We start from the raw sequence: 25,024 nt of genomic DNA, 5'->3' as shown, positions 1-25,024 counted from the left end.
GCTGGCAGGAAGTTGGTCCTGGGGACATATAGGAGGGCGGACCTGGATTCGGGCATTGGAGGAGTAGAAGAAACATGTGTAGACCACTCCCAAGAGATCTGGTGGTAAAGGGAAAGAGGAACATAGTAACTTAAAAGTTATGAGTTTCTCAGTCTTTTGGGGGAATTTTAGTGATTCCCCAAATCTGATGATAACCATGACAAAACCAAGTTCTTGGGGGGACAAGTAGGGAATTAAACTATTAGGAGACATCTTTCTTTCTTTCTTTTATTCCATTTTTACATATCCATCTACTTGCCAGTAAGTCACAATATTTTATCAAAATATACAAACAGCACAGGTACTTAAAAATATATAGCTAGAATTCTCATCAAACAAGACTGACTGCTCCAAGTAGCCTGCGTGGGTCTTTTATCTTAAATAATGCCTAAAGGGAGACTTATGAGTCATGATATCACCATTAAGGGTATCATAAGAGATTGGTTTTCTTTTCTCTTGGAAGAATTATGCCCTTTCTGTTACTGTGTGAAGAGGACTGTAGTGAGTGACTTCCATGGATATTGAAATCACGTGAGAGCGGGTGGATGGGGGGGGGTCTGCTGGCGGGAGTAAGAGTCTATCTTTGTTGGACTCTAAGTGCAATATCTACGCTGATAAGATAGCTGGAGTAGATGTTTAATTAAACCCTCCCTCTCAGTGACATGAACTCTTCTCGGTTACCATTTTCCTCTTTGCCAAGAATTTCATGGCTGATCAGAATGAATGGATTTGTAAATCTCAAGTTACAAGCTATGTTTATTGTGAAGGATTCCCATAAACACCTATCCATGACTTCCTCCCCTACCACTTACACTTCCCCAGGAGTGGACAGGATAAAACGGTTAGTGGCTACTTGTCTGTGGCTGACGGAAGTCCACTCTTACACCAGGCAACGTGCTGTTTCGGTCTCGAGAAGTCCGTCCTCACTGTGCCCCTTGGGTCACCAAGTATTTCACTGATCAGCCGTTGGTGCCCACGTGAAGAGCCACAATGTAGGGCGATGTTAGGTTTTCAGATGGTTCACAGTGAGGAGGAGAGCCGTCGTTCCGGTAAATAAGTGGTTAGTAATGACCTCACTTCAAGGTGGCTGCAGGAGAAGACAGGAGAGACACCTAAGGGCGCTGTAATTAGTGGAGCTGCGTTCTGCTGCAGAGACAAAGTCAGTGAGGAGCTCAAGGTCTCAGCCGGCATTATTGAGTGTTTCTTTTCTTTTCCAAGGTGAAAAGGAATCCAAGGAGTGACATTTGAACCAGTTTGCAGGGAGATGGCGAGTTCCCTGGAGTGTCAGGGGAAGTGGTTCAGGATATCAACCTCTCCATCCCTGGGTTAATGAAGGAAAAGTTTCTGAACATGTTCTGGTCCATGCTGTTGATGAGGGTCCTGTCAGCCAGTGAGAGCCGGGGTTTCTCATTTAAGAATTCTTTGTCGAAATTGCTGCAGTCGCACGGTGATTTCTTGATCAGAGTTTGAGGGAGGAAAAAAGGGGAGAAAATCAGTGAATTAACGATCTTTCTTTTCCCTATCGATCTTTCTTTTCATTATCGAGGCTATCATCTGTAGATGACAATGCACACTATCTACATTGCATATAAACTGAAGTAATACGTGTAGATGGTCATATGTGGATTTATGGAACATTCCTAAGACCCCAAGGCATTAGTTTAGCAATAGTACGATTAAACTCATGCCAAGGAATTTCATTATATACATTCAAATAGGGTCTAATGCTTCTGGTTAAGTGTTTACATGAAACGGGATTGGCCACTTTTTGAAAAAGTGGTGAGCCCAAATTTGACCTGTATCCTTTTAGTCTTTGGGGGATAGTTTGGGTAGGGGAAGCGGGAGGGATGGAAGATGGGAGTCGAGGGAAGGAGTTTTAGAGGAGATATTCCTATTCTTATATCAATGTCCTTCACTACTGTTGATTCCTCTATCCATGCTAACTTTATGATTAGCCATCTTGGAGTGTCTTCCATAGATAGATGGGGACAAACTCCCCTCAAGCCACCTGGGTCACTGGCGCCCATGAGAAAACAAAGAGAATGTAAAAACAAACACCTGCTTATAGACACTGCTTAGTAGGCGGTATAGGTCAGTTTTTTAAGATGATCAAAAGTCACCCTTATATATATGAGGATAACTAAAAGTCAGACTCTTCTTCCCCTCAAGGGGGGCCCTGAGCTGGCGAAGCCAATGGCCTGTGGCCTTCTGCCTAGAAATAACTGCTTGGACAACAGGTCAGGGAAACTCCTTCTTCCCGGCAGAATCAGAAATTGTCCTGTAGGGAAAATGTAGATCAATTGTCTGAGTTTTAGGTGGATGACATCAGGTCAGTTGTGAGGCACTGTGGAAGTTGAGGCATGAATTACATTGTTCCGATGAGCTAAAACAATGTAAAAAAAGTCATTTCACAAATTATCAACCCATGTGTTAGGTATGGTGCTGGTCCAAACAGTAAGCATTGGAGACCAACCTATGGAAGGAACCCACAGAGCATCCCCAGAGCTTTGGACAAGTGTGTCCTGGGAACACTTGCTTCACCCTCCCCTCTCCTGACCCACAGTAGCAGCTGTTTGCTTTCTAGAGTGAAGCGCTCTGCTTTGGAAGCTGCGAGCGTGTCCCATCTCCAAGCGAAGACATGGTGGAGATGGTTTATATCCAGCCACGTCGTGGCTGCTCTTTCCCAGAAATGACCAGGAATGGGTAATGCTGACAGAGCTACCATTTGCTTTACTCTTAAAAAAAAAAAAAAAAAACCTATTTATTGAGGGGCGCCTGGGTGGCACAGTCGGTTAAATGTCTGACTTCAGCTCAGGTCATGATCTGGTGGTTCTTGAGTTTAAACCCCATGTCAGGCTCTGTGCTGACAGCTCAGAGCCTGGAGCCTGCGTCAGATTCTGTGTCTCCCTCTCTCTCTCTGACCCTCCCTTGCTCACTCTCTCTCAAAAATAAGCAAACATTAAAAAAATTTAAAAACAAAACAAAAACTATTTATTGTAAAAATTGTAGTGAAATATATGTAACCAAAAAGTGACTGTTGGAACTGTTTTTCGGAGTACAGTTCAGGGCTGCGTGTGCACTCACCCTTCCCAGCATTCCATCTGCGGAGCTTTTCAATTTAACTGTGCTTTGCTTTCGTGTAAGTTTATTGATTTATTTCTAGAGAGAGCATGCATGTGTATGTGAGCAGGGGAGGGGCAGAGAGGGAGGGAGGAAGGGAGGGAGAGAAACCCAAGCAGGCTCTGCATTGTCAGTGCAGAGCCCGACCTGGGGCTCCACGCCGGCTCAGTCTCTCGAACCGTGAGAGCATGACCTGAGCCGTAATCAAGAGTCAGACGCTTAACCCACTGAGCCCCCCGGGCACCCCTTTTTTACTTCGTCTTCACTTTACGGTGTGTTCCGCACATGGGCAGGTCGTTGTGCCCTTTCTCCTGAAGGTTAGTGACTTCTGCTAGTGAGCATACGCATGGCAATTTAGAGATCTGTCTTTTTCTAAGCCCCAATTGACCTTTTCCTTCAAAAGAGCAACATTTAACAATTGTCATTAGGAAATGTAGTGACGTGAATGAATTGCAAATGGCAGGCCAACTTTAATAAATATCATGGAAAAGATGGTTCCAAAGCCCCTGACCTACACGTTTGGGTCACAGAATTTGTGACCGTGGGGCACGAATGTACCCCATACAATGGCACCGTGTCTCATCACAGAGCTTCTGGGCCATGAGTGTCAAGTCTGAGGCATGGGATTCAGTTTTCAGCAGGTATGTGTTCATTGCACAGGTTAGACTGCAAACGAGAGTAACGTCCCCGCACCCCATCCCCCCACCAGCCAGGTAACCTGAATTACGGTTAAGGAGGCACTTCCTCCGAGAACTGCGCTCTGGAGGGAAGGTAGGGGCTCAAGCAGGGGGGAGGGGCAGGCAGCCAGGCTGGCACCAAATGGCCCTGGCTGGGTCCTTACCACTTTAGGCCGGAAGGGTGGGTCAATCTCCTTTCTTTCAAGCTCTTCCCAGTTGATCTCCCGAAACAAAGGATGCTGGCGGATGTCTCCCCTCACTCCTAGTCTCTTTTCAGGTTCCCTCACGAAGAGCTGAGAAGCAGCAGAAAGAAAATGGTTAGGTCTCCCGGGACCAGCCGGGCAGCTTCAGATGAGGCTGCATTTCTTAGTGTGTGAGCCGCAAGCCACACGGATTTGACTCCACAAGGTAAAGACTGCTTTCTAATGCTTGCTTTTCTAACCTTTTTCTACTGCCATTCTGAATATTCCAGAGTCTGGGCTTTCGCTCCCTTGCTGCTTGCCCTAGAAATGCGGTCTTCTGAGTGATACTGACCTGGTTTAAACCAGCTTTGCCTTGTGTTACTTACGGGGCCTCTAGCATGTTACAGAACTCTGAGCCTGTGTCCTCACCTGTAAAGTGAGTGAAGTGTCCTTCCCACGGGGCGGTTCTGTGCGTGAGATGAAATCACACACGTGCACATGCATGTGCACTGATTCCTGGTCTGTAAAACCCAACTACGTAGAAGAAGTGATCAATCTATTTGTTGCTGGGATGACTGCCCAATAATGGAGTTTGATTTCTTACAAAGCTGCCTTCAAAGGACAATAGTCTTGCTGTGGGCATATAATATGAACTAGTCCCTGATGGTCAGCTTTGGATAAGGCGTCTGAGCAGCGAGAATCATTCCTGCTTCCTGCACATCTGCTGGTAAAGTAACTAATTCATGTCTTCTTTAACGATTTCTGGTCGGTTATGTGTAGCTTTCTGGTCGGTTACATGTATATTTCCTTCTTTGCGCTGGCCCTTCTCCTGTTACTATCAGGCCACCCCGAACCTTGGCCAGGACAGGAAAGGAGCTTGGAAACTCTTCAAACTCAAACGCAGCAGGTCAAGGGCAGTATGGGAAAGAGAGTCCAAACACGAGACCTGGGGAGTCCCAGGTCCCTAGTGCCTGAAGTAGTTACCCCTTTTTTTTATACCTCAGCTAGATGTTTGTTTATAACGTAACTTCTGGCTATAGGGTGTCACAGGGATGCTGTGTGTCTCTGAAACAGTAATATTCCCTGAGGCTCTGGCAGGACTGGACCTCCATTAACAACTAAATTACAGAGATCTGCTTTTATCTCTTGTAAGAATAGGAAGTCTATGTGTTTTCAAACACTGCTTTACTTATGTTCTCTTCTTACTTGAAAATCTTCAAAGGCTCTACCCAAAAGCTCCTCAGAAGCCCAAAACCAAAAGAAGAAAAAAACCAATATGCTATAGCAAAGTGGAGATGATTTTCTTCTTTTTTGAAATTATGATGATCTTTTTAAAAGTCCAAGTGGAATGCCCATGTAACCAGCTAGTATGGCCGCATGCTCATTGTCCGAACTTCCTCTCCTCTTTACCATATGGTGGCCGCCGAGGCCTCCCCATGGAAACTTGATATTCCGAAGCTCTGTTAGAAAGCCCCTGTGTGAGGCTGTCACCAAGAGACCTCCTACCCACGTGGCCTTGCCCAAGTTTTCTCAGTCTCCACTTCCTGTGCTGGAAAATGCAGGGTGAGTCCTAACATCCTGTGAGCCTGGGGGGTCACCCCAGGGTCTCTGAGGCCTCTGTGGACACACCCTTCTATCCCCACTTTAACCCCCTCTCCTGTCCAGCCAGGTCTCCTCACGGAGTGTGCCGCCTGCCTTTCCTTCCTCTGTCCTTCACTACTGACCTCGCCGTCTTGCAGGAGATCCCTCTCCCCACAGTCTGCCCCGCTTTGCTTCTCCTCTTTAAATCCCAGCTCACCATTCAGGGTTTGGCTTTTACCCCCTCTTCTCTGTGACGCTTTCTTTGATTACGTCAGCTCTTGGTGCGCTCTCCCTGCCCTTCAGGTCATACCCATTGTCCTGTGGTTGGCTCCGTGACTTACTCCAACCAGCGTTCCCTAGAGTCGGCGCAGCGCCTGTATTGGCCCGACATTGAGGACAGATTCTAAAAGCAGGCATCACTGTCCCAATAGTCAGTCAAGAAAACTGAGGCCGAGAGAAGCTAAATAGCCTGCTGAAGATCGCAGGGCCAGCCAGGGGTACAGCCCAAACTATAAACAGCCTCTTCCTGCCTCAGGTGTTGGACAGTCTCTCCTCTGGGCTCCAGAGAACGTCTGAACATCATCCCTCCATTAGAGAAAGTGTCTATCTACTTTAACAGTATTTTTTAATGTTTTTATTTATTTTTTAGTGGGGGAGGGGCAGAGAGAGACACACGGAATCCGAAGCAGGCTCCAGGCTCTGACCTGTCAGCACACAGCCTGACGTGGGGCTCGAACCCATGAGTGATGAGATCATGACCTGAGCCAAAGTCAGACGCTTAACTGACTGAGCCCCCTGGGCACCCTACGAGTATTTCTTCAGTAGTATTTTTTTTTTTTTACTAGAGTGTAAGCTCTAGAGGGCAGACACTATTTATGTTTCTCTTTCCTACAGAGCCTAGCACAGTGCCGTGCACAAAGTGGACGCAGTAAGTGCTCGGTAAGTAAGTGAGCACGTTGTCTTCCTCCTTCACTACCTGCAGGTCCTTTGTCTCCAGCCATTACCTTCCGTCAGCCTCGTCTTCAGCATGTCGGACGGCATGGAGAAAAGGCATCAGGCGTGCAGGAGAACTTTTCTTCTGGGGACTCAAACACCAGTGTAGGTCAGCAGCTGGAGAAGCAGATTGACTTTTTAGAAGCGGAGGGAGGGAGCGACCTGCCGCATATCTCTTCCCTAGAAATGATCATCACGCCTAGTGGCCTCTATGTTTTAAGGACATCTCCATGAAACAAGAGGAGGGAGGAGGTGTGAGTGGCTCATGCTGTAGTTAAAGGCTTAGTGAACACAAGGAGAAGTAATTGAAGAAGGATTGCTCTAGGCCAGGCGTGACCCATGCTGTTTCCTGCTGGATTTTTCCAGTACCAGGTGGATTGGCACCTAGGGCGTCCCGACGAAGCCTTCTGAGCCTGGTCTGTGTACTTGTGAAATTAAAAAAAAATCCTCTCAAAGACAAAATGTGTCGTGGGAGTACAACACGATCTCATGCTGGAGACTTAGACCCCTCTGCAGACTTGCACAGGGTCCGTCTTTGTCTTCTCTGCCCTGCAGCAAAGCACGCCTCCTCCTCCAGCTCCGGTGACCCCGCGGGAGGCCACGGGCTCCGAGCCTGAGAAGCTGCACCGAGGCACTGCGTGTTCGTGAAGGCAGCCTCGCCTGTGTTCATGGAAGCTGTCAGCGGGTGGTTTACATTGACGGGAAACGGCACGCCTCGGGGACGTGGAGGGCCCGGACTCGGCTGTCTGGGCCGGAGGGCGGCGCTGGGCTGCTGAGGACGGCCACCGGCGCCTGGGCCCCGTCCCTGGAGCCTTCTCCCTCCTCGATCCCTCCGCAGAGATGGCCTTCTGCAGGAGGGACAGGTGCTTCCGTTGGAGACCGTTGTTCTCCATCCATTCCCAAATGGTCAGGACATCCGGGATGAATACGGGAGGGAGAAAGGGGTGTTTCCTTGGCAAGACTCAGCTGAGCAGCATGTCCCAGATGCAGTTGGTGCTGGGGCACAGCTCCTCTGTGTGGCTGCCCGGTGCCCTACATGCATCTGTGTGCTGCGGGGCCAGAGGGGCTGCACTGTGGTACTGACGCGGCTGCTATAAACAGATGCCGTTGTTTTAGAGGACTCATCGCTTCTGGGTGTTACGTTACGTATAATTCCCTCCGGGGAGTTTCTCAGAAACGATGCTACTACCTTTGATTTTTGCAGAAAAGGGAGCTGACGGACGAGGGGGGGCCTGTGGGACCAAAGTTAGAGAGAAAGAGGAGCAGAGATGCAACTAGAAGCCAGTCTTCCTGTCAGCAAATTGCAGGACAGAAACCACTTTTTATCGGCCTAACTCCTAGGACATGGCAGCGGACTGCCCACCTCATGGAGGAAGGACGTGGGGTTTTGCCCGCTCCTGGGGGGAAGGGGAGGCCCCGTCTCTTCCACGTGGATTTAAAGCGTCTTTCACCAACGAGTCCCACTCTCCCCCATTTTTTATCCTTCCTTGTCTTGGCTTCTGCTCTGTTCAGCCAGATTCATTTTCGGTTCTCACCGCAAATGTTTTTCCTGCTACTGCAACGGCACACAATTTTGATATTTACCCTTAGATTTAATTTTGTCTTTAAACTTTTTACTTTGAAACAGTCATGGTGTCTTCGTCCGCTTGGGGCGCTATAACAAAACAACAGGAACTGAGTGGTGGCGTAAATGACAGGCATTGATTTTTCACAGTTCTGGAGTCTGGGAGTCCCAGAGCAAGGTGCCCGTGTGGCAGTTTCTGGCGAGGACCCTCTTTTTGGCTCGTAGGTGGCCCCCTCGTTGCTGGGTCCTCTCGCGGCCTTCCCCTGGTGCATGCACTTGGGGGGTGCTTTCTCTTCCTCTTTTTATAAGAGCGCTAGTCCACTGTGGTTCCCCCCCCCCCCATCACATCATCTCTGCCTAAGTATGTCCCAAAGGCCTCACCTCCTGTAATCATCATTTTAGGGGGTAGGGCTTCAACGTAGGAATTTGGGTCTGGCACATCCAGTCCGCACATGCCGATTTTCACAGGATGTTAAAAGCCAGTACAGGGGTCCGGTGTGCCCGTCACCTAGCTTCCCCCAGTGCCTACACTGTTTATAGTTCTAGAATGACACCAGAACCAGGAGACCAGTGTTGATACAATGTGTGTGTCTGCATTCCATCCCATGGTAGATCTGGGTAACTGCCGTGACGCCCAAGATACAGCGCTGTCCTGTCCGGACAAAGCCGTCCTCTGGGATCCTTTACAGCCGCTGTCCTGCTTCCCCTCTCCCAGTCCCCGCTGCCCCGATCCGAGTTCCATCTCCGCAGTGTCCTCCAGAGACGGTCCCACAGGAGCGACCCGTGGAAACTGGCCCCTCTCACTCGGCACGGTGCCCTTGCGATCCACCCGCGTCGTTCTGTGGATCAACGAGAGCTCCTTCCCTTTTCTTGCTGAGTGATATTCCCCCCACCTGACCTGTCATCTTCCCTCCCCACCCGAAGGGGTCCGTCCTTCCCAGGCCGTCTTTCTCTCCTCTGCAAACCACCGCTTCCAGCATTTACTTCTGACGGACTCCACCTGGCCCCGTTGCGCCTTCGCCCTCACCGCCGGCCAGGAGCCCCCCAGAGCCCGAGGCGTGCTGGGTTCGGACGCGCGGCCGCGGAGCTTTTGCGGGCCGCCGGCAGGTGAAGGTGGATCGCCTCCAGCGGCTTCCTTAGTCCCGACTTGGGGTGGGGGGTTCTGTGGGCCCGGCCTTCGCAGCGCCCCCTCACGCTGCAAGACTGAAGTGCATCCCCTCGAAAACCCTCACACGGAAGCCTAACCCCATGTGAGTGTACTTGGAGGACGCGAGTAATTAAGGTTGAGTGAGGTCATGTGGGTGGGAGGCCGAGCCAGTAGGACTAGAGTCCTTATAAGAGGGCGCAGCAGCGGGCTCCTGGCCGGGTGAGTGAGGGCGCAGCAGCGCGGTGCGTCTGCAGGGCAGGGGAAGCCGCCCCCGGACCCCAGCCTCCGGAACTGTAAGTAAAGCTGCGGTGGGAGCCCCTGCGTCTGTGACACTCCGTTACAGCAGCTGGAGCCCCGCGCGGTCCGGGCGGCAGCCGTGACAGGGCCTCTGCTGGCCTGTCTGGAGAGCAGCACCGTGTCCCTTCCGATCCTGCTCGTTCTTGCCGTTGTCGTCTTCACACTCCTACTTTTGAAATCAGCTTCCGTCTTATCTGTGCGTTGGCCAGTCAGTAACGTGTATTTAAGCAGTCGTTACGGGAGTTTTCAAGGTGTGTGCTTTGTTTGGATTACGGGAACGGAAAGCCAAATTGCCATCAGCCTCGGGCCGGGTCCCAGGAGGGGTCTGCGGGCCCTCGACTCCTGAGGGACACCTGCGGGGTTGCCTCCGCGTTTCAGACTCGGGACAAGTTGCCGCGTGTGTTAGAGTGGGCGAAGTGGGTTCCCTTTAAGTCCCGTAGTTGAGGAGATGGGCCTCGTGATGGTTTTAGTTCAGATTTCCAATCCCCGGGGGCGCCTGGTGGTCAGTCGGTTAAGCGTCCGACTTCGGCTCAGGTTCATGGTTTGAGCCCTGCGTCCAGCTCTGTGCTGATAGCTCGGAGCCTCCTTCAGGTTCTCTCTCTCTCTCTCTCTCTCTCTCTCTCTCTCTCTCTCTCTCTCTCTCTCAAAAATGTTTAAAAAAGATTTTAAAGTTCACTGATGGCTTCCAATGTTGAAGGGTCTTACTCTGCCCTCCTTTTCAACATAAAGACAAGTCTGAAAACTATCTTCCTAAGTTAACCCAGCTGGGACAGGAGATGCCAGGATCCGAAACACCTGCGTTCTTGGTCCACTTCTAGGTTCGTTGGCTTCCCGATCATGCTGGTTCATCTCCTCCATCAAACGCTTGCTGGGACAGCTCAGTGAGGGCAAGTGGCTGTCGTTCTATGTAATAGCATGTTGTACTACCGAGATTTATTTTCGTTTTTTGTACTCTCACTGTAGGTGTCCCTTTGCATCTTCAAAAAAAACCAAACCAGGCTCTGCCTGTAGTCCCTATTTTTAATGGTAGCTCTCAGGTGCTGCTTATGTCTCTTCATTGGTTTTTCCCTGGGAGCTCCTGGTTCGTGGCAAGGGGTTCTCAGGGCCTGGTTCCCATCGGTAGCACAGCCAGTTCTCCCTGGAGTCTGGGCTGTCACAGACTGGGGCCAGAGTCTTGCTTTGACGGTGAATTCTGCAGAGATGGTGACAGTCTGCATTCTGAGTTACAGGGTGAAAGATAAATCAGTATTTCCAGTGGACACGGGAAGGGGAGGTGACAGGAGGGCTGATCCGCAGCATTTTAAATCCTGCCTAAGAGGCCGTCTCAGCAGGCAGTGAGCAGTGGGGTCTCTGTGGGACAGAATGTTGTAGAAATGGAGTCTGGTATAGGATCTGGGCAGGGATACGATACACAAATGGCCTGTGTATCAAGGGCTTTCGCCCAAAATATCCCTGGTGACCACTACTTCCAAGAGGCCTTTGAGAACATCTCACAGAAGTCTTGGCTCTCACGGAGCACCAGACTCCAAGCACGGAGCCACCCGGCCATGAAAGAACAACGGTTTCTCCCTATTCCTCCATCCTCTCCCTGCTTCTCACCTGGGAAGGTCTGCAGTAGAACCCAAGAGCTGGAGAGGAAGAGAACAAGGATGCAGTTGACCACAAACATGACCACATTCCCTTCTCCAAAATGAGTGGCTCCCCGCCCTGAGCCTGCCGAAGAAGAGGGGTTAAGTCTTTGCATTGGAGATCGGGTTGACAGTGACGACTTTCACGGGCTGAACGGTCTGACTGTCCCAGCTGAGACCGTGTTTTACGGCTGAGGGGCGGAGTGAGGTTTGTCTTTGGCTGGAGTTGTGCATCCCGCCCAGGTGGGAAGGGGAGGGTTAACCGGCCTGAGTAGGCTTAATGGGCATGATGGGAAACCAAAGGCTAGTTTGAAGCCACAGATGGGGCCTATCGGTGGGCCAATTTCATCTCAAAGCGAGGGCTTCAAGAATCCTTGAACTGGCTCCTGGGCATTTCTTATGTAAATGATGCACATGTTTATCTTCTCATTCTGCTATCTAACGTCCGTCCTGTCAGTTGAAATACGTGGTGAGCATCCCATTTAAATCTGGCTCAAGATGACTGCTGTTTACCCCATATAAATTAGAGCCTAGACATGAATGGGAGCACCGATCAGAATACCCAACACTCATTCTAGAGAGTCTCCTTGACTTCATCTCTTACCTTCACTAAAAGATCCTTTGCCTCCTTCTCAAGCCATCGAGGGTAAAAGGGATTGTCCATGCGGATGGAGTGGAAAAGCTCTTCTTCATCTTGCCCATGGAAAGGTGACTGCCCAATCAGCATCTCGTAGAGGAGAACGCCGAAGGACCACCAGTCAACAGAATGGTTGTATTTCTGACCCAGCAAGATCTGTGTGACCGACAGCAGAGGCGTAATTAGCAAACATGAGGCAGACGAGTGAAAACCCTGCTGGAGCTTTTCGGGGCCACTCAGTCATTGACGGCGCTGACAGTGTGTGGTTTTGACGCCTATCGCACGGAAAACTAGCTTGTGAGAAGCCGATGATAGGAATGAGTGGGCCGTGCACAAACCGAGCAAACATTTATGGTTTTAATTTCTCCTTTTCCTTTGGCCTTACGAGCAACCACTGGCCTGTGCTGTGCTGTCAGCCTTCATTTTCCCACCTGTGAAATGTGATGTGAGGACTTGGGTGGTAGATTCAGACCTAAGAAAGGTGTGTGTGTGTGTGTGTGTGTGTGTGTGTGCGTGTGTGTGCGCTATTCCGAGACTAAACCAAACCCACGTTTTACTGATGTCGGTCCTGAGGTTTTGCATCAACTTTTAGTAGTTAATCCCACATCCAAAGAGTCATCTCCCCAAATCCATCCCTTAAAGCCTGTGTGGCCAGAGTTACACAACTAAGGAGTCCAGTGTGTGGTCACCAGTAAAGGGTCAGATTCGGTGAGCATCGTGCCGAAAGCGACTCGGATGGCAGGCTTCAGCTGCAGAAATTCTCTCACCGCGATGTGCAGCCTAACAGCAGTGCTTTGAGCAGAACTGGTCTGGTGTGTCCTTTAGGGACGTGGACTTAAAATCTGGGATCCCACTTTGATTTTTTTAAAAAAAAGATTAAGCAGGGGAGAGGCAGAGAGAGAATCCCAAGCAGGCTTTGCACTACTAGCGCAGAGCCTGATGTGGGGCTCAGAACCACATCGTGAGAACCATGAACCACGAGATCAGGACCTGAGCTGAAACCAAGAGTCAGAGGCCTAACCAGCTGAGCCACCCAGGCACCCCGCCACCTAATTTTTTAAGAGATTTCTACCCTTTCATCAGTCCACTATCCTGGCAGAAAAGACTGTATTCTGGGCTTTCAGCAGCTTCCTTGTTGAATGGTGGAAGGTAGAGAGTGTCCCTGTGACTCTTGTCCTCTTAACCAAGCTGTGACATTTTCCAATGCCATGCATGGTGTCCGTCAGCGGATGAATAGGTACAGTGTGATCTGTGCATACAATGGAATACTGTTCAGCCTTAAAACAGTGAAATCCTGACACCTGATCCAACCTAGATAAACCTTGAGGACATTGTGCTAAATAAAACAAACCAGACTCAAAAAGACAAATAGTATATGAATTCACTTATAGGAGGTCCCTGGAGGAGTCTGAGTTATAGGGATAGAAAGACGAGCGGCGGTTGCTGAGGTCTTGGGGAAAATGGGTTGTTTGATGGGTGCAGAGTTCCAGTTGGGCCTGATGATAAAAAATTCTGGAGATTCGTTGTACAACAGTGTGAATACACTTCACACAACTGAGTAACGTTGTTAAGAACAGGAAGAGGGTATATTTCATGACACGTATATTTTACCACAACTACAACCAGTACCTAGTAGGAGCGCGACACGTTAAATGGAGAAGAGGAGAAACTCCTCGTGTCTCGTGACTGTTGCTCCCAGGATGCGGTGGGGACAAGAGGCTTTATTTCCAAAATGGAGGAGCGATGACCATACTGAAGCACTAAACCAAAAAGTGGGGCGGGGACCCTCTGGGCATGGCCATCCTTTCCACGCTGTAGTTTAAGACCTAGCTCAGTCCCCTGTGTGTGAGCACACCCCTAAACACACAGGTCCTTTTAGTACTAGAGGTCCTCCTTTGAAATGGAATGCATGGTGAAGTTGCAGTAGTGGTGGTCTTAGGAAGGGAAAAAGTGACCTTCTAGACATCCTAGCGTTTTCTGGGAAAGCTGCAGGTCTTGGTGTCGGTGAGGCCTTTGATACAGTGGACTAAGGTGCGTATCTGACCTCTGAGTGCCGCCCGACGCCAGGCCTGTGGTTGGGGATGAGCTACGTCTGGACGGAGGCTTGGGGGTACAGTGGCCATGTTGCAACACGAGAGTTGATGAACCACAGTGGAGCTGTGATGGCCATCCAACACGCTGTGGGTTCTACTTCTGGCTCACTCCCCTACTGTATAGTTTGGGGCAGACTCCTTCACCCCTCTGTGTCTCATTTGTTAAAAAAAAAAAAAAAGTAACATCTGGCTGATTTACTACTAGGTTATTGTGAGAATCCAGTGAAAAGGAGGGAAGATGCAGTGCTGTGTCCTACGGAAATGGCTGCATGTTCTACAACAACTACCTGTCTTGATCAACTGGTACCCATTTGTGAACATAACGATCAAGGTGCAAACAGAATTTGCCATCTGCCACTGACTTCCAGCATAAAACTGCCAGCCAGTACACTCGATGAAGTTAGCTTTAGAGAAGATGGAATAAGGCAAAGTTTAAAAGTAGATCCAGAGAGAGTGCTAAAGATGTGTACATACGTGTGTGTACACGCACACACCCACCCCCCCCCCCCCCCCCCCCCCCCCCCCCCTTAGTTCAGGTGAATTTCCCTCAAGTGGGGCCTGGTTCACTCGCAATGCCCAAGCTCTGTCACAAGGGGGAGCCCAAAGCAACCAGAAGCTCCTCTGGAGCCTCCTGTCTTTCCTAAACCACTTCATTTGGAAGGACAGACGAAAAGAAGTCTGGAGGACAGGAGACAGCTGTGGTGGAAATGAAGTCTTCTAGTGCGAGGTGATGTTCATGAAGAATTTGCCTTAAGTCAGGAGGAAGAAGCAAAATGCAGACTCAGGCTGCCAGAACAGGGCGTTTGCAAAAGTATGCTGACACGCGTTGGGGATCTGCCGCAAGTAATGTGCTTATTGAGTAAGAATCCCTGAGGTGGGTCTTGGGGCCCGGCTTAGGGACGGGTTGGACTGCAGGAGGTTACCTCTCTTGTTTACGATCTCCTAGTTAGCTGAGGCTATGCTCTGAATCCTAGTCCTTGGGAGATTCTGGCCACATAATGTTCCTTTCATATGTCTCCTGGATTAAATGTCAACCTTATAAGGTCACGCTCACACTGTCTATATTTCCAAGAAAACTGGCAGGGAAACACTGGCTGGAGCAGCCCCCTTTTCTGTCTCAGCCCCTGATTCCTTTTGAAAAAATGTTTGTTTATTGAGAGAGAGAAGAGAGAACAAGCAGGGGAGAGGCAAAGAGGGAGGGAGGGAGAAAGAGGTAGAGAGAGGAGAGAAGAGAATGGGCAGGGGAGAGGCGGATAAGCAAAGAGCACGTGTCCCAAACAGACTGCAGCACAGATCCTGACGGGGCTTGATCTCCAGAACTGTGAGATCACGACCTGAGCCAAAACGAAGAGTAGGATGCGTAACTGAATGAACCATCACGCGCCCCTGTTTCAGCCCCTGCTGCCTTCTCACGGCCACATCCTGTTTTGTCCTGTTCCCTTCCCCCATCTTTACTCAAATAATTGGGATACCACTTCGTGTCAGCATCTCTCAACAGTGAGAGCGATCTGCAGCCCCATCTGCTGGGGGAGCTAGTGAGTCACCTCTGTACAAAGCTCACTCGTTGGTGTGTGGTCATAGTTTACTAGGTGACCACAGTCCCTTTATAGTTTCGGTCCCCAAGTGACTCCTGGTCTCTCCAGGGAGCTGTGCCTGTGGATTGGAACCCCACATGGGTTACTGGGTAGCTAGTACATATTAGAGAGTAGGGGGTTCCCTGTTTAACTTTCCCTGGTCTTGTCAAAGTGGGCTTGGGCTCCAGTTGTATGTAAGACCCTTGGTCCTATAACCGGAAGACCCAGGGACCTGCTGAGTGTTACGCCTTGGGAGACATGACCTGGGGACACTCCCCAGCTTTGGGGCGTGCAGTGTGTATTTTTGTGCATCATTCCTGATGCCGCTCTGAAATGCATTTACTTCTGTAATTTGGGTTCTCCTATCAGGATACCGGTGTCTGCCAGGTGGGCTTTACGGCCCTTGTCCTGCTCTGTGCTCCTGTGTGTTTCTAATGCCTTGCCCAGTCTCGCTGGCTTTTTGTTTGCCACAGAACCCCCTCCCTGCGGATAACAACTGAATACACATAACAACAGTACTAGGCAGCATATCCTTGAAACGCATTCAGGGAAAGTTAAATTATTAAGGTTTAGAGGCAGGAGAACATACCTACTTAAAAAAATTTTTTTAAGTTACTTTATTTTTGAGAGATGGATGCAGACACATAGAGCATAAAATGGCAGCTGAGAAGTCTCTGTTACTCTCAGTATGAGTTCTTGGTCGCCCACATTATGAAGAGGCTAAAACAGCATCATTAGTTATGGCAAGAAGTTCGCTCAAAAGTCAGATATACCGAAGAGCTGGTTTTGAATTCTGGAACAATTTGAATTACAACCACCATCGTCAACAATGAACCTCAAGTGCATGGTGTAAAGTCAAAGTGATGCTGGGCCTTTGAGCTCTCCTTTCCTGGTACGACAGCCAGTGAAACCAGGAATTAAAACGCGAATCAGACCTTCGAGTCATAAATGTCCAACCAAGATCTTAAGAAGTTATTTAATCTCATTATCTTAACAAGGGATAAACTATTAATAAACAATAAAATTTAGTTATTTAAAATAATTGTAGGGGCATGTGAGGGGCTCAGTGGTCTAAGCATCTGACTTCAGCTTAGGTCATGATCTCACAGTTCGTGAGTCCAAGTCCCGTGTCGGGCCCTGTGCTGACAGCTCAGAGCCTAGAGCCTGCTTCAGATCCTGTGTCTCTCTCTGCCCCTCCCCTGCTCTCGCACGTGTGTGCACGTGCTCTCTCAAACATAAACGTTAAAAAAATTTAAAAATAATTATATATTTCATTTTAATTTCAAGCTGATTATATTCTATATGCATTTGTATAATCTACAGACTATACTAGTTGGCAATGATGTATGAGATTCATATACAATATACGTATACTGGTGATGCTTTTTTTTTTTTTTTTAACTAATGAGGGAGCATCTTTTACAAAAACTTGGAACTATGTAGAGGACCCTGGCAGTTGGATGGTGACAGAGAGGAAAGCCAGAACGTGTCCCCAGAGTCCAGACAAGAGCTGCTCAGGGCCTGGAGTAGGGTACCAGCAGGAAGTGGGGGAAGGAACTGGAAAAGCATTGGGGGTCAGATCACTTTGAGAATCGAGGGGGATTCTTAATTCAGTCACCACACTGGGGAGGGGAGAGAACAGAAGTCCCTGAGATCTGCATCTAGAACACCGTGGTGTTTGGATATGGGAAGGGAAGAAAGAGAAAACTTGGATTATTCTGTTTCTGTGGTGACGTTACCAGGTGGATGAGCGTGTCATTTCCTAAGGGATGGGGTGGTGGGTGGAGCAGCTTCAACAGAGAAAGTGAGTTTGAGCCCTGTTAGGTTGGGACAGTCTCTGCCAGCTGGAGCACGAAGTCTGGGCTGGCCTTGCTGATTCTGGGGTTACAAGCACAGCCTTAAATTAACTGTGGCTCACGGAGAAGGTACAGGAAGAAGGCAAGCACGCTGGCAGGCAGGAGGCAGAAGATGCCGAGGGAGAAGCCAGTCGCTAACACTAAATTCTGGAAGATGCAGAAGCAGAACCAGGGGGATCTGGCCTGAGGCGTTTACAGACGGACCGTCAAAGGTCGTAACCTCTGGGTGACCAGCGGCCAGCCTTACATTTAAACAAGGTTCGATCAAAATCAAATACCAAATAAGCACAGGACACCACAATTCCACAAGTGATGACAGACTTGCTAATTTTTGACCCAGAAAGTGAAGTCCATCACTATCAAACAGCCGCCCCCTTTTATGCATTTATTAATGTTCATTCATTCTTCCAAAAGGTACTTGATTAGCACCAAGCCCCGGGCTCAGTCCTTGGATACAAAAGCAGGACGACATGAACCTACACACGCGGTAACATGGCACAGCGCTGGACCACACTGTGCCCATACCCACTTCCTTCCTGGGTTAGGTGCCGTGCCGTAACTCCAGGAGATGTAGCCACTGGGGGAAACCGGAGAACGGCACATGTAGGCGACATTTCTGAACCGTTTTCCCAACTTCTTGTGAATCTATAATGATTTCAAAATAGTACATGGACCTTAATTTTACTTTTTTTGATGCGTCTTTACATTTGAGAGAGAGAGAGAGGGCGCACAAGCAGAGGAGGGGGCACTGAGATAGGGAGACACAGTCTGATGCAGGCTCCAGGCTCTGAGCTGTCAGCACAGAGCCTGACGTGGGGCTTGAACTTGGAACTGGTGAGATCATGACCTGAGCCAGAGTCAGACACGTAACTGACTGAGCTACCCAGGTGCCCTATAGTACAGAAATTGTAAAAAGTGGATAGTTTGACTTCAGAGCAGTCATCCACTAGTGCCGGGAGATGGAGGTAAAAAGCAATGAAGGGCCAAGTGGTAAGAGGTGCCCCTTACATGGGCAACTGGAGAGGACTCCGTAACGAGGAGAGCACATGGGTAGAGTAGGAATGCTACATGCCTTCTGAGCGGATGCCGTTCTTCTAAGGGCTCAGGGTATGAGAACTGTACACCGCCCCTTCCATAGGCTCGCCCAGTTTAGCCTTACAATAACCTGGGCCGTCAGTATCCTCACTTGACAGAAGAGGGGTTGCGGGTCAGTAGACTCGAGCAGTCTCTCCCTGGCCACACAATGGCGGCTTGGAAACTGCAGCTCGGGTTTTTCTGGTCCCAAGATAAAAGGACTTGACTTACTCAGGTGGATTCCTAGGGGCCTGTTCCGTGTCCACCTGGTTCTTCATCATTTCCTCCGCTTGGTCTGGGTGAATACAGTTTAAGTGTGTGGGGGGGGGGGGCATAACCGAGGAGGACATGTTGAGCCAGTCACGAGTTGGGGCCACCACCCCACATTCAATAATAGTCCCTGTGTGCACTGCATTCATGGAATACTCGGAAAACAAATACAAATCCTAAAACAAACCACTTACACTCATCTGATTTGGGCGGGGGGAGGAAGGAGGAGCAGCATTTGGCCAGGGACACGTGGAACTGGGCAGTGCCCACGCACGCCCCTCCCACGGCGCATCCTACCTCCGGGGCGATGTAGTCCGGGGTCCCGCAGAAAGTGTTGGTCTTGGCGTCTCCTAGCATGTTCTCCTTGCACATTCCAAAGTCTGCTATCTTGATGTGTCCATCTTTGTCTAACAGGATATTATCAAGCTTCAGATCTCTGGAAAACACAAGCAAAGGGATATCTCCCTTTAATACATAACATTTTTTTTTGTTAAAGTATAATTGCCACGTGAGGGGCAGTCAGTTGTCACATCACAGCCTGAGTCATCGGGGTGCACGCCTGCTGGTCCTCCGTTCCCTTTCAACCCTGTTCTTCAGTCTCCAGCTCCGCCCACGGGCTCACTGCTGTCTCCTAGATCTTTCCTCCTTGACCTGCATCTCGTGCTCTGGGACCTCCCCCATGGCCCTTCTTGGCCCAGGTCAGCCTTCTCAGGCGTGGCTCTGACAGACTTTGGTGCCCGCCCCCCCATGGCCAGTAAGGCACTTGGCACATCCCTGGAGCTGTGTGAGGACGGCTGTGTGGGGGATGGAGTGGGGAACCGCTCCAGTGTCGCATCCTTCAGTTTTAAGGGGCCTTCGAGAAGCCATATTGGGATGTAAAGAACAGCTAGCTATGGAATGTGTTCAGGGCCTCTGATTCTAGAACCAGAATCCATCTGATGCCAAAAATCATGTCAAACAATTCCTCTTCCCTTGGGGAACCAATATTCTTGTAAAGCACCTATTCCACTTTTAGGGTAATGTGGCTGAGAAGATGTTAAAAAGGCAGATTATGCCTCCTTGCGATTATACCCAGACCACTTTATATTATTACCCAGGATAATTCTGAATACTTGAAAAGTGACCTCGACTTTTGTCTTGTTTTTCCTTCACTGAGTTAAGAATTTTGTTCCTCGTGTGGCCTGGGTTTCAGAACACTGGCCCTTTCACTCCAAAAAGCTTGAACTTATCAATAGTCTTCTCAAAATTTGGGGCTGAGATTGGAACCAGTATCCTCCGGATGCATAAATGTGCTGGTGCAGATGACAGTGGCACTGTTGGCTTCTGTCCTGACCCTCTTGCCTGTCCCTGCTGTGGCCCAGCCATGGCCCTGTTAGGTTCCGACACTCGGTCACAGTAGCGGGTAATAACGAACTTACTATAAACTAAAACCTCCAGGTGTCTTGTCTTTTCCTACACAAATTCCCACCATACCAGTTTCTTCTCATTCTGTGTCTGTGAAACTGTTGTTTTTAAAGATCATCCAAGTGTGGGGTTCCCGGGTGGCTCAGTGGGTTAAGCATCCAACTCTTGGATTTAGCTCAGGTCACATCTCATGGTCCATGCCTTCCACATCGGGCTCTGTGCTGACAGTGCAGAGTCTGCTTGGGATTCTCTCTCTCCCTCTCTCTCTGTCCCTCTCCCGATTGCTCGTTCTTTCTCTCTCTCAAAAATAAAGATCATCCAAGTGCTAACATGTGATGTCAATGACTTAAATTTTTTTCTAGTTTTTTGAGAGAACATCCAGTTTTCTTTTCCTTTATGTCTTCCGCCCATGATTTTCTGAACTTTCTGAAGCCAAAGTCTAGGATGTGTGGTCGTTGATGGCGGCCATGGTCTTATTAGCAAAAGTGACTTGGGAGAGAACAGGAGCAGCTGTTATGTTTACTCTTTTCTGTGCCTCCTGTTAGAGAATCAGCTTACAGTCCCTCTCAAAGACTCTGCTCCCAGCGGGCCTTGCAAACAGCCCTGTGTCCTCCAGGTGACTGGACTCGACTGGATAATTGGGGTTCTTTCTTTGGGGATGCTGGGACTGTGAGAAGGCAGCACTAGTCTGTCGTGGTGAGGGGACTGGTAGTTAGGGCTGATGACAGATCTCCTCTGGTATGGCCTTAGAGGGACAGAAGACCAGTTGGATGAGAAAAACGAAGGGGCTAGGCCAAGAGCAGAGACAGACTATGTAAACCCAAAGAGAGACCGTGATGAGAAGAAGGAACTTTGGGCTCTGATGGGCTTCCCTTCTTAGTGCTAGTTTCCCAAGGAGGCTGAGATTTCGCTTAAGCAAAACTGTGAGTGATCTACTATTTGTCATCAATATTCATATTAGCCTTAAGTTCCCATCACTATTTGCTGTGCCCCTCTGAGCTTCATGAGGGTGGACATGGGTCTTGTCTGCGGTGCTGTGGCAGCGTCGGCAGGAGGCCAGCATGCACAGAGCATTCAGTAAATGTTTGCTGAATGAGCCGTCGCCCACCAGGGACTCGCTTGCCCACAGGCATCCTCAGTTGTGGTTAATTCCTGAGGAACTGTTCCCTTCCATTGCTTTCTCCACCTTCTGTGAGAGTAAGTTAGAGAGAGTGCGCATGGACTGCAGCCGTGCTTTGGTGCAGTCCCACTGTCAGCAGATGTCCCCAGAGTTGACATCTTCCAGTGTGGCCCGTAAGCTCCCGGACCAGGGTGTCACAGACTGTTCCTGTCGGACTGGGTGGCTGGGGTGTCTCCAGGCCAGGTGAATATGTGTCTCATGTTCACACCTGTGTCGGTTCACTTCTCTCTCCTAACTCAGATGCTGTCACACTTTCATTATCAGAATGAGTATGTCTGTCCCAGATGTCTGTCTGTCCTCATCTGCCTTGCTGGTCCTTATTTTAATGAAGTGCACTTTCGTTGTGACTTAGGAATTCCAATAAATCCAAGTTTGGGTCATATTTTACTCCTAATGTTGCAGCTGCAGATTCATTTTCTAATCCAAACTCTATGCAATATTGGGATCATTTTGGGTTTCTGCCACATGAAACCCATTTGCATCATTTATAGCCACATATATATGTTCATAGAAATTTGGCTGAAGGATGGTTTGGGGGTCCTCCTAGGGAACAGATGTCCTGATGCAGTGCTCCCGTAGATTCTAAGGGTAATGACATTGTATCTAATATTTGTACTGGATTTTCTTGCTTTCACGTGCACTTCATCATCTGATTCTCATAGCAGCCCTTTGATAGGGAATTATTATTTTTATTCATGTTTTTCTGATTGAAAGAACGGGCTCCTAAGGGGTGTACACAACCCCCACGCAGAGGGTCAGTGGGCTAGGATGCAAACTGAGGCCTTCTGTCCCACATCCTTATAAACCAAGCTGACCCAGTCTCTCTCACTGAATTGGTCTTGGCTGAGATTCAGAGTCCTCTGTGACTCAGGGTGAATTTTAATCGGTCCTAAAAATAAGTGTTCTCTGAGCCTCAGGCTAGGAAAATGAGCATCATGTTTGGTTTTCATTCCACCCTCTAAGGTGAACCAAGTGCTAGGGGTTGGGAGAGAAAAGGTCATTGATGCTTTGAGAGATGAAGTCAGAGTGGGAAAGGTCTAGAAGTCTGCCCTGCAGAGCCAGAGCCCCGTGAGAGTAAGGAGTGTAGGCAGAGGAGGGCTAGCTGGAAATGCCACAGAATCCAGTGTTCCCAGGCATGTCAGCTAGTCACCACACCTTCTAGGACACCAGGGTGCCAGTCACCTGGCATGGCGCTGGGAAGCACCGTCTGCCACAGGGACAGCACGTCAGGTATAACAGAGAATTCAGAGGAAGTCTTTCGTTCAGTTGTGTGCTCAGCATAAGCAAAGCTTTTCTGTTTGCAAGAGCAGAGTGTGGGTGTCGGAAGAACCGGATTTAAAATCCCAGCTTTACTGCTAAGTAGCTCAGCCAACGCTACATCGCCTCTGAGCCTCCAGCGGCTTATCTGTAAAGTGGGTACAATGATGCCTGCCTTGTCTCTCCCGTAGGACTCTGTGAGCATCAAACGAGATGATCCATGTGAAATAATCTGTAAGTGGCTTTGAAAACATGGGTTGGGCCAGTGCTGTCACTGGTGAGGTACCCTCTTACGGTGCCTTTCAGTTCTAATAGTTATAAGATTGGAGATTCTAGATTCTTATCTTTCTTTTCTTTTCTCCTTTATTATAGTTTATTGTCAAGTTGGTTTCCATAGAGCACCGAGTGCTCTTCCCCACAAGTGCCCCCCTCCATCTTTCTACACTGGGGTATTTTCCAGCTGCGTGTTCTTACAGTTAGCTCCAGCCAGAGCTGAGGCACCTCTTAAGATGTCACTACTTTATTAACACCAGCAGGTGGTGAACCGTGAGGTTGGCACCTGCTTCTCTACGTCTCTTGGCCTCAATTCATGTGACTGCTTAGCAACAGCCTTTCCAATGAGGCTGGACCCATTTGTTCAGTGTTTCTTCCCTGACCTTACTTCTGCTTCTGTGCCTTCTCTGGACTCCCTTCTCCCATTTGCAAAGGGCTTTCTCTTCCTCGGAAACCATGCCAAAAACCCCTAGCTGGTAGGAATTTTTATTAATTTGGCAAACCCTCTCCCACTTCTGAGGATACCGTTTTCCTCCCTGTTGACACATTTAATTAGCATCTTACTCACTGGGACTAGTTTTTCAGCGTGTGGTGCCTACATCGTTTCACGTACATATACTCTACCGCCAACAAATACACATAAAGACCCAGAAGGTGACGTCATTAGGTGCCCAGGGACCGGGGCTTTGGTAGCCTTGTGTACGCCGCAACGCAGAATGAAGAGCTGCACGTGCAGGTCAGTCCTTCCCGCCGCCAGCTGTGGGGCTGGATGGTGACCCCCAAAAGATAAGTTCATGTCCTACCCCCTAGAACCCTGTGGGTGAGACCTGTGGGAGAAGGGTCCTGTCGATGTAATTGAGTGAAGGATCTGGGAATGAGATCTCTTGGATTTTCCGGGGGGTCAAGTGTCCTCCTAAGAGACACACAGATGTAGGGAGAAGAGATCATGTGAACATAGCAGCAGACGGGAAGGATGCCGCCCAAGGCCGAGGGGGACCTGGAGCCAGGAGACGCGGGAAGGGGCAAGAGCCTTGGGAAAGAGGGTAACCCTGTTGTCACCCCGATTTTGGGCCTCTCGACCCGAGTTGTGAGGGAATAAACTCCTATTGGTTTAAGCCATCAAGTGTGTGGTAATTTCTGTGGTAACACTTCAAGACTAATACACCATTTTTGTGATCAAACCCAGAAATCATAATCCCAGTTGGTCAGAAGAAGGAAATTAATAGACGACCCTGGTTATTTCAGTTGCCAAATGGACCATTCAGGTCAGTAAAGTTACACATGGGGAGTTGAATGGTTTTTAATGCAAGCCAGTCCGATTTTCCAGTACTTTCTAGCGGACGTCTCCTTAGCTTTAATCATTTGATGGTGTCCTTCAAGGATTCTCTACAACTTCACCAAACACACTGCTAAATAAACCCAATATTCTTTCTTACTGGTGCATAAAAAAGCCATAGAAACCATGATTTCCCATACATGGATGACGTAAGAGCCCTCCACTGGGTACAGTCTGTGATATTAAAGACCAGTAAGGACCTTATTGGTCTTTCTGTTCTGATTGTAAATTAACAAGAGGAAATGCTAGAAAAAAAAGCTTCGTGCTGTGGAGAGGCAGACTGTCCTGGGGCATGTGGGCTTCTCTCTGAGCTCTAAGGTCCCCCTCCCCACTCTGATCTCTCCCCCCCCCTCAATCCATCCACCCCACAGAAGCCACTGAGTGCCCCAGCGATGTATATTTTATGTACATTGTAGGCATTACAAAGAGGGAAAAAAACCCATAGATTCTGATGAGGGTTTTCAACGTTCTGATGGGTACTTTTCATTTTCGTGGAGATTAAGGAATTGTATAAAACACGTTTAATATATTATTTTGTAGATAGACACCCCCCCCACCCCAAAGCCCATTGTATCCAAAGTTGCCAAGGTTGCCAAAGAGACTTCAGAAGAATGATGTCCAAACCTCCCCTAAGCTGTGTTCTGTGGCTCTCAGTACGGCAGCTTTCCCTTGGCTGTGCCCCGTGGGAATGGAGACGGAATGGGAAGTGAATTTTCGGCCTACCCTGTGAGCGTCTCAATCCTGACCATCTCTGACGGGATGCTTCTGGCCTGTGTTATACAGTGTGCTGTCATCATCACTCTGTGGGACACCATTTAACCTTTCTTTAAATTTTTTTTAAC

The 25,024-nt window shown here is 49.1% G+C and overlaps 1 protein-coding gene and 1 long non-coding RNA gene across 2 annotated transcripts in view; both read right to left on the bottom strand.

Moving 5' to 3' along the window:
• Positions 1–275: 275 nt before the first annotated feature.
• Positions 276–25,024, bottom strand: part of PRKCQ (protein kinase C theta) — a 169,723-nt gene continuing 144,974 nt past the window's right edge. Inside the window, exons 14-17 of the mRNA XM_029955594.1 lie at positions 19,030–19,168; positions 11,833–12,021; positions 4,001–4,129; positions 276–1,493 (exon numbers count right to left, since the gene is read on the bottom strand). Coding sequence (XP_029811454.1) covers positions 1,338–1,493; positions 4,001–4,129; positions 11,833–12,021; positions 19,030–19,168 — 613 coding nt within the window. The 3' untranslated portion in view covers positions 276–1,337. The remainder of the gene's footprint in view (positions 1,494–4,000; positions 4,130–11,832; positions 12,022–19,029; positions 19,169–25,024) is intronic.
• On the bottom strand, positions 10,607–11,823 carry LOC115304845. The gene is made up of 2 exons (XR_003914635.1): positions 11,200–11,823; positions 10,607–10,950 (listed from the first exon to the last, which is right to left on the bottom strand). It is a non-coding gene; the product is annotated as an uncharacterized LOC115304845 (long non-coding RNA).

This window comes from Suricata suricatta, chromosome 10, assembly GCF_006229205.1.
Source record: "Suricata suricatta isolate VVHF042 chromosome 10, meerkat_22Aug2017_6uvM2_HiC, whole genome shotgun sequence".
NCBI classification, from domain to species: domain Eukaryota; kingdom Metazoa; phylum Chordata; class Mammalia; order Carnivora; family Herpestidae; genus Suricata; species Suricata suricatta.
This window is presented reverse-complemented; position numbering and strand designations above follow the sequence as displayed.